The sequence below is a fragment of the Accipiter gentilis genome, chromosome 28 (assembly GCF_929443795.1).
Source record: "Accipiter gentilis chromosome 28, bAccGen1.1, whole genome shotgun sequence".
Classification (NCBI taxonomy): Eukaryota; Metazoa; Chordata; class Aves; order Accipitriformes; family Accipitridae; genus Astur; species Astur gentilis.
Window position 1 is genome coordinate 6,812,821 of NC_064907.1, and position 8,754 is coordinate 6,821,574.

At 48.0% G+C, this 8,754-nt stretch overlaps 1 protein-coding gene across 5 annotated transcripts; it reads right to left on the reverse strand.

Moving 5' to 3' along the window:
• Nucleotides 1-548: 548 nt before the first annotated feature.
• ZBTB18 (zinc finger and BTB domain containing 18) lies at nucleotides 549-8,288 on the reverse strand. Of its 5 annotated transcripts, none has more exons than XM_049831072.1 (3): nucleotides 8,020-8,288; nucleotides 6,460-6,543; nucleotides 549-4,339 (listed from the first exon to the last, which is right to left on the reverse strand). In XM_049831072.1, the coding sequence occupies exons 2-3, from the start codon at nucleotides 6,470-6,472 to the stop codon at nucleotides 2,757-2,759; spliced, it is 1,596 nt and encodes a 531-aa protein (XP_049687029.1). In that variant the 5' UTR covers nucleotides 6,473-6,543; nucleotides 8,020-8,288; the 3' UTR covers nucleotides 549-2,756. The 5 variants fall into 5 exon arrangements, with proteins under 5 accessions (XP_049687029.1, XP_049687030.1, XP_049687031.1 ...); XM_049831073.1 differs by lacking the exon at nucleotides 8,020-8,288 and adding an exon at nucleotides 6,971-7,202; XM_049831074.1 differs by lacking the exon at nucleotides 6,460-6,543.
• Between the last annotated feature and the right edge of the window lie 466 nt (nucleotides 8,289-8,754).

Consider the following 8,754-nt stretch of genomic DNA (forward strand, 5'->3'; position numbering starts at 1 on the left):
CCTAGGATGGAGCTGCCTCAAAAAAGAATTCTGGGTATATCCTGCAGCAAGCATCTAAACCAGGTCTTTTTCAAAGGTTTTGCTAAGCTTAATTTTATTTTATTTTAAGAAACATTTAGTCCGTAAGAGAAATCCCCTAACAGATTCAGGATTATTTCAGTTGTCCTCTGTGGTCCAGACAGTTTTGATATATTACCGATATTTTGGACATTTTGACTGCCTACTCTAACATTGACAGCCAGTCAGTGCTTCAGATTAAGTTGTTGTCTTCTGCTCTGATGTTCTGGTAGAGACTGAATACAAAAGAGTGAGCCTGAGAGAGCTCATTGGGGTGAAATTAAGCCCAGAAAAAGAATTGTGCGTCTGCATAGATAGTTACAGGGTAGCAAAATTTCTGGAAGTTAATAGGTTGCTTCTGCAAAAGTCTTTGGGGAAGAAAAAATAATAATAATAATAAAATCCCTCTACAGAATGATCGAGAGCTACACACAGAGAAATGCTTTCAAAACACAAGCATTTAATTTTTTTTAAATGTTAAGTGAGATGTAAATATGTACGTTAGCAACAAAGTGCTCAAAAGCATACTGAAAACATATTCCATACACAGTTAGCAATAGAAGTCTGTACAAAAGTAATAAAGTTACACATTATAAAAAATACTCCGTAACTATAATTTAAAAGAGGGAAAAAAGACAAGGGAATTGATTTCTCAGTTCATATAATTTATTGCAGTTAGCACACAGTTTAAAAATTCACCAACACACCAATAGTACAAAACTAAACAGCATTATAAGTTATTCCCCCCTCAGGAAAATAAAACATACTATGATTGTCAAAGCTAGATGTCAGTCTAAGTTTTAGAACAAAAGAAGAATGTGAAACTAAGGAAAGGAAAAAAGCAATCACTCACGAGGACCACAAAAAAATCCAAGAGAAAGTCCATTTTCCTCAGACACTGATTGTCTTCTCTAACTTAAGAAAAGAATGTAGTTTTAAAACCTAGAAACTATTCAAGTAACTAAAGATAACGCTCCAAGGCCATTTTCACAGCTTTTTTTTTTTGTTTTAAATGCCATTACAGCCAAATTAACACACATTTGACCAAATATTTCCAAAACAGTCCAGCAATACACAATGGAGTTTTCCATTCAGTATCTTAAGCACAAAAATAGGCTATGTTTACAGTAGTTAAGGCGATCAAATTTTAAACAAAAGCAGAGGAAAAAAAAAAAAGAAAAAAAAAAAAAGGAAAAAACAGCAAACGTTTTCCATGCTACTCCCATAGACCTTATTTGTAAGTGCAAGACAGGAAAACAAACACTGTGCAAAATGCTTTTGACCTGCGTGTTGGTCATTAAAACCACACGTCAGGCTGCAGTCTCTGCTGCTTGGATACACATAGTCCTTCCCCTGCCCTCCCCCGGCCCCCCTGTCACTCAGGCCTTCCCAGGCCTTTCAGCCCGGGGCTTTTTTTCCTTTTTTTTTCAGTCCACAGCCTCTTTTCAACGGGGGGGAAAAAAAAGAACGACCTATTGTGGTGGAGCGGTGCAGCAGGAATCCTACAAATGCTCATCTGGGGAAATGGACGCACCTCAGCTGGAGCTGGCGTGGGGTCTGTGCAATTAGAAGGGGTCTGGGGTTAGTAAATGCACACCGCACATGCAAATCTCGAAGCCTGGTTGTAAACACTCATTTTTTTTTTTTCCTTGTTAACGTAGCTAAATCGGCGACTCGTAGCTTAAGTTCTTCTCAACTTAAAGACAGTGGGAAAGTAAATTTAAATTAGATAAAATAAAAACAGTGCATTTCTCTTCTTCGTAACACCGGCATTTTCAACGGTGTCGGGTTTTTTTCCTAAGGAAATTAAATAATTTTCAACTCACTCGTTAAAGTTATACAATGCAAACAAAGACAAAAATATACTGAAAATCATGCATTTCTGTAGCGTTAATATTTACTTTTCAAGACTCAACTAAGAGCATCAACACAACCTGCCAAGTTCTTTGATACCTCCCCCCGGCCCATGTAATCAATTACAGTATACAATAACAGTAATTCACATTTTTTAAACACACAGTTCATCACTGCTGAAGCTGCAATATCCTTTTTCATCCCAAGCAAACCTTCACGTAAGACAGAGTCCCAGTGATCCCAGTGTACTCTCAGGGTTTTTGTTTTATGTTTTTGTGTTGTTTTTTTGTTTTGTTTTGTTTTTTTCCAGTGGGAACTGTCAGAAATCCAGAAGTTGCCATAATAAGTTTTAAGTCAACCGCTTGTTTAAAAATAGATAATCCAGCATTTCAGAAATTTTCCATTTGGGTCTAAAAGCATTCAGGTTTCCAACAGCTAGAAAGGACTCATGCAATTATAGAAATGTAAAGGAACTGACAAAATTGGGAGAGGATCTCTACATTCAGATTTTAAGAGGAAAAAGATCGAGAGCTTAACAGAACGCAGTGTTTTGGGGAGAATAAAGCCACATCCAAATTTTTTGAATTGGAGATTCCTTAGAAGTAAAGTATCCGCTGGCTTCTATTCCGAAACGGGGGAAAAATACGCTCCGTAATTTGTTACTTTGTCGGATTACCTCTACAGTTCATTTTTATCGGAGTGCTAAATTAGTGAAATATTCATGCTGCCTTAAAGTGCAAAAACAAGCTAATAGCCAAACTTTCAGTTCAAGGAAACAAGATTGCTTTTAGACTGTACCACAACTATATAGATTTATATATATATTATTTATATATATAAAAATTTTATTTCCAAAGTTCTTGTGAGCTATCTTCTAAGGTCCAGTCTCTGACAGTAGGTAAGCTCAGTGCTTCGCTTTTGACAGACAATGAGTTCACCAACTCACAGTGAAACTTCCGAATGTGTCTGTAAAGGTCTCCGGACTGCGTGAACCTGCGTTCACACCACTTACAAGCATGAGGCTTCTCCCGCGTGTGAACCACTGCATGGCGGCTCAGGTTGTGGGAGTACTGGAAGCTCTTCCCACACTGGGTGCAAGTGTAGGGCTTTTCACCTGAATGAGTCCTCTCATGACGTTTCAAGGTGTACATGCAAGAAAAAGTCTTACCACACAACGAGCAGGTCGGGACATTGACATCGGTAGCAGGCTTGCTGCGGATCCCGTCCTGCTCTCGAAAGTGCGTGCTTAAATGGATCTGCAGGATGTGGGGGCTAGGAAAGACCTTGTTGCAGAGAGGACACATGAAAATTTGGCCAGCGGGGCTAAGTATGTTTGACACGTAAGGGAGCAAGCTGCTGTCCATGTTTCCTTCCACCTGGACTCTCTCGTTCTCTGGAGTTATCATTTCATCATCGCTTGCTTTGTCCTCTCTATCTAGCTCCCTCAAGACCGAATCTTCCCTCATCGGAGCCAGGTGGGCCGGCTCGTACTGTACCCTGTTATTAGTGCTCACACTTTCCTTCACAGTGCTATGTTCCATATCATAGTCATTAGTGCCAACATCACTCTCATCACAGGAAGCCTCTTTCTCCACCTTCACCTGAACCAGGCTGCTTCTAAGCATGTCCTGCGAAGAGAAATAAGAACTGTTCAAATTTTCAACTCCTGAAAGGCTGGACTTGACAGACAGGTCCAGCACGCAGTCAACATCTGCTGAATCCCTCACGGAGGTGACAGACCTCTGGGACAAAGACTCTGTTGAGCTGCAGGGGCTGGCTACTGTTTTTCCAGCTGCTGCTGCGTGCGTCTCTGCCTCTCCGCCAGTCTGGGGAATGCCTGCTGAGTCTGAGGGCAATCTCATCCACATGTTCCCAGGCTCAGCCGCCAAGTCCCTTTTGCTAGGCAGGATGTTCAATTTTTCATCTTCTCCGTCATCTTCATCGCTGGGCAAGTCTCCTGGCATGTGGCTGCTGCCGTCGGAGAGGCTCTCCACTTTGTCTGAACAACTTGAGGCGTCTTCCTCCTTTTTTGTACTGTCTGCCTCCGTGGTTGCTTTCTCTTTCAGCTTCTTTTTGCAGACTTTGACAATATCATACATGTGGAGATAACTGGCAGCTGCTAGCACGTCTTCAATGGGCAAGTCTTTGAACTGGAGCTTTCCTTCGTACATGAATTCAAGCAGGAGAGCGAAAGCTGGGGCTGTAACAATGTCGCTGTTCAGATGAACAATGTCCCTTTTGTCCAGCTGGTCCTTGTAAAAGAGGTGGAAATACATGCTGCATGAAGCCAGTACAGCTCTGTGTGCTCGGAACTGGGCATCTCCTACCAGAACAGTGCAATCACAAAGAAAACCCTGATGTCTCTGCTCACTCAGACACTGTAGCAAATGTCTGCTGTGGTCAGGAAACTCCATACTGTCTTCATAACCTATAAGCAATGAGATTTTAAAAAATTAAATGTAGGTCGGAATCACAGAACTTATGAATCCAAGTTATTCCACTCTAAAACCCTCGTATTTATGTTGCCAGAGTTCTGGTACTGACACCATGCAAAGATTATTTAACACGCATGTATGATGGCAACTCTTTCCCCGATCAACCACTGAAGTTACGATTTCCTTTCCATGGTAAACAAGCCGTTCTAATAAGCACATAGGTACATTTGTAATTTTCTTGAAGTATCACTGCTGTTCATAAAATCTGTTCCACAGTTATTTTTCTAGGGAGCTTCCTCCAGATTGCATCCCTAGGAGGGCAGACCCACAAAAAGAATTTTTTTTTTTTTAACACTAAGTTTGAGAGATCACAGAGGGAGAACAAAAAAAACCAACACAAAAAATCAGATCATCAGCCTTCTTTTTAAAGTCAAATTGTAGCAAGAGGAGAGGTTCGCGCATGAAGAAATGCTCATATACCCAAATCTGAAGGTCTAACATTCACAAAGTATAAAAATTATTTACGGGTGTCAATTTATATTGACAGCAAAATCAAGGTTTTTAGAAATTTAGTTCGCCTGCTCTTCTTCTTGTAATAAGTACAGTTTCGGGTTTTAAACCTTCTCCATACTGTAGAATAGAACATGAACATTTTGTGCCAACGTGCAGAATTTACAAAAGAAACTAACAACCAAAATGCCAACGAGCACTGCTTCCCCTATGCAGGACAGAAATTTCCCTCCCCTCCCACACCAGGCAGAGTTTGCAGTACCAAACTTAAAAAAAAAAAAAAAAAAAAAAAAAGTCATTCAACGTGATCATGTGTGCATATTTAAAATCAGTATCCTGAGTACTGTTCTTACCCAAGTATTTTTCTATTCACCTTCTTTGATGATAAAGAAAAATTAAACTTAAAAGAAGTAGAGAAGTCAAAACTCAAATGGAAGGTAAAATCTTTTAAAAACCTGTCTTAATCTATTCTTCTGTGATTGATAGCAATGCTCTCCCAAACCATCTAAGCAGATCGTGGCTCTCTAGGCTGGCAGATATTATTGAAAAATCCTGATCCCTCACAAACCAAGATGTACTAAAACTTACAATACAACCCCTACTACATTCTGTAAAATACCATTGCTAGAGTAAAGCACGAAGATTTACAATACAATCACTTTAAGTGCCCCACAGCCAACATCAATCCTAATCCTTAAGAGGGCTAAAAATAAAGATTGGAGGGCAGCTCACAAGGTAGCTGTGATCAAATTAGGAGGCTGAAAGGACAGAGAGGGACGAAGAAGGAAGCTTATAAACATCTGATCCAGCTGACTGTGGCCATATGGCAGCTGCTGCCCAGATAAAGAGATTAAGAATAGAGGAGTGCGATTACAGCTGTCTGGCCAATTCAGGCAGCTCAAATCTACAAGTTCTAAATTAGTCGCAAATACAAAAACTCCTTCAAATAATTATTGTTATGCTGAAATAAAAGATTTCAAATGCTACACGCGAGACAGAAAAGAGGAAACCAGTCAAGCCATTCTCCCGGGTACAAAAGTTTTTAAACACATAGCTGATTTCTATCTTTCAGAAGCACTACAGCTGTATGCTACTACGGTTCTGAGCTGCTGGATATTTAACCGTGAAGTTTAATGAAAGACTTCCCCACAAACACATTTTAGCCAGAACGGTCCTTTTTTTTTTTAAAAAAAAAAAAAAAAAAAAAAAAAAAAAAGCACACTTTTGTATATTTCACTAAAACCCCCATAAAGTCATTTAAAAGATGCAATACAAGAACATAAAGCAGAACTCTCCTTAGGCTTGCCACTAAATCCATTGCAGTTTTGGTCTCAGAAATGAAGAATGAACTTGCTCTCTCCTTCTTCCAAACCAAGACATTCTCACTATATGCATTAAAGTTAATGCTAACAATGTGCCCAAGAACTGATACTCTCCAACTGTAGCCCAAGCGTTCTGAGTAAGTCCACTTGTCTATTTAATACTCAATTTCATATATTACCGCTAAACTTGGTTAGAAAAGTAATGTGATTTTTTTTCTGAAATTCAATAAACAACACACCAAAACAGAAATATGCTGTATCTAATCTATTGCTACTCCTACCTTTAGTACACATAAACCTGATTAAGTCCTTTCCTCTGAGTCTTGCTGGCTCCAGGTCTGTTAGATCGGTGGAAAAAAAGCAGACTAGGAGAGACAGATGCAAAGTGGAGATGATGTTAGAGAGGAATGAGATACCTTCTCCACACACAGATCTGCACACACTAACTCCCTGTCTGTGTGTTAGAATAAAAGGCTGAGGGATGGCAGGCTGTCAGCTGCTCTGACATCATGTTCAGATGGAAATGCTACCTCCAGCTGTGCTCCTTTTAATGCCATATGCTACTCCTCTACACTCCTGCCACCAGCTTTTTCTTAGGAGAACTTTTCTCTTCTGTTAGTATAAACAAAATACTTCAAAGTCTCTTTTTTTCAAACTTTCTAACAGGGAGGAAAAAAAAAAAGAAAATCCTAAACATATGGGGCTCTACTGTATTTGCAGCATAGCAACACTTCTGCCTTAAGTTGGAGGACCGCTTTATGTACTGACAGCACACCCCAGCCACGGGGTTACCCGAGAAAGCCACACCGACTCGGCTTTACTGAGCCCAGAGGTTCAGTTAAAAGGAGTAATTAACCGAACCTATTTACTCAACCCACAGCTCCCCGCCTCGCCGTCGGTCCTTTCAGTTTCAACGTTTAGGCAGCCCAAGCGATACCGAGCACTCAAAACTCCAGCTCATTTCTACAGCGAAGCAGTTAACCTGGCCGGGGCACTATTTCAGGCGTTCAGCTTCACTCGTAAATCGCTTTTCCCCCTCCGGGGGGCGGGGGGGGGGGGCAGCTCGGGCCGTCATTTCTTTTGACTGCTGTGGCACCGGGACGCCGGCCCACAGCCCCGCCGGCTCCGGCAGCCGCTCGGCAGGGAGGGGAGCGGACTCGGGGCTGCCGGGCGCCCTGCCCCTCGCACCGCCGCCGGGATCGCCCCCCCCCCCCCCCCGCTGACACGCCGCGCTCGCCTCTACCCAGTCGGGCGGTTCACCTGCCCGCTGCCGGGCGGGGGCCGGGCCGGGCCGGGCCGTGAGGGGAGGCGCGGCGCCGCGGGCCAGCGGGGAGGCGGCGGCGCGCAGCAAGTTCCCGGCGGGCCCGGCCCCCCCCGCCATCCCCGCCGGGCGGCCGCAACTTTTCGCCGGGGCTGAGCAACCCCCCCCCCCCCCCCCCCCAGGCCGGGGCCGGCCGCCCCCCGCGGCGCGGGGACCTGGTCCCGCCGGGCAGCGCCGCACTCCCCCCCCCCCCCCTCACTCCAGCCCACCCCGCCCGGGGCCAGGGCCGGGACCGCGGCCGGCGGCCGCCCCGCGGGGAAGGAAGCAGCTGCCCGGCGCGCAGGAAAAGCCGCCCCCGGGTCACGGCGGCAACAAAAGAAAAGTAACCGGGAGCGGCGCCGGGGCGGCCGGTCCCGCCGCCCGGGAAGGGCTGCCCCCGCCCCCCCCCCCCCCCCCGCCTCTCCGCCCGGCTGCGCCCACCCCCCGCCGGACCCGCCGCCAACTCCGCCCGCCCCGCGGGGCCGCCCCGGCCCCGGCCCCGGCCCGGCGGGTGTGTGGGGATGGGGGCAGCGGGACTCACACTCCGCGGCGGCCCGAAGTCCCCGCGCTCCCGCCGCCGCCGCCGCCGCCCGCCGGCTCCTCTTCGCTCACTTGCCGCTCCGGGATCGCGTCTCGCCCCCCGCCCGCCCCCCGCGCCCGCTGGCCGCCGCCCCCCCCCCCGGCCTCCCCCCTGCCGGCAGCTGAGGAGCGAGCGGGGCAGCCGGCGGAGCGAAGCGGGCCCCGCGCTCAGCGGCTCCCCATGGCACCGACGGCCGGAGACGGCGCGGAGCCCGGGGCCGGGCGGCCGGGCGCGGGGGAGGGGCGGGGGCCGGGGGGGAGGGCGGGCGGGCGGGGGCGCCGGGCGCACGCAGCACGGGCGGGCGCACGCACGGCGGCGGCGGCGGCACAGCCGGGCCCGGGCTGCGGCAGACAGATGTTCGCCCCCTCCCCGCTCCCCACTTCGGACTCCGCTCCCTGACTGACAGCCCGGCCCGCCCGCGCCGCCGCCGCCGCCAACCGGCGCGGCGCTCCGCCGATGAGTGACGGGCCGCGGCGGGCGCTGAGTGGAGGAGGGCGGCCCGGGAAGGCCGGCGGCGTCGCCAATCGCGGCGCGCGGAGAGGCGGGGGGCGTGACCCGGCGGGGAGCCGAGGCGGAAGGGGGCGGGGCCCCGCCGAGCCCGGGGAGGGGGCGGGGCGGCGGGTGGGGCGAGCGGGGAGGGGGCGGGGCCGGCGGGGGCGGAGCTTTGCTCCTGAGGGCGCGCGCGGGCCGCGGCCT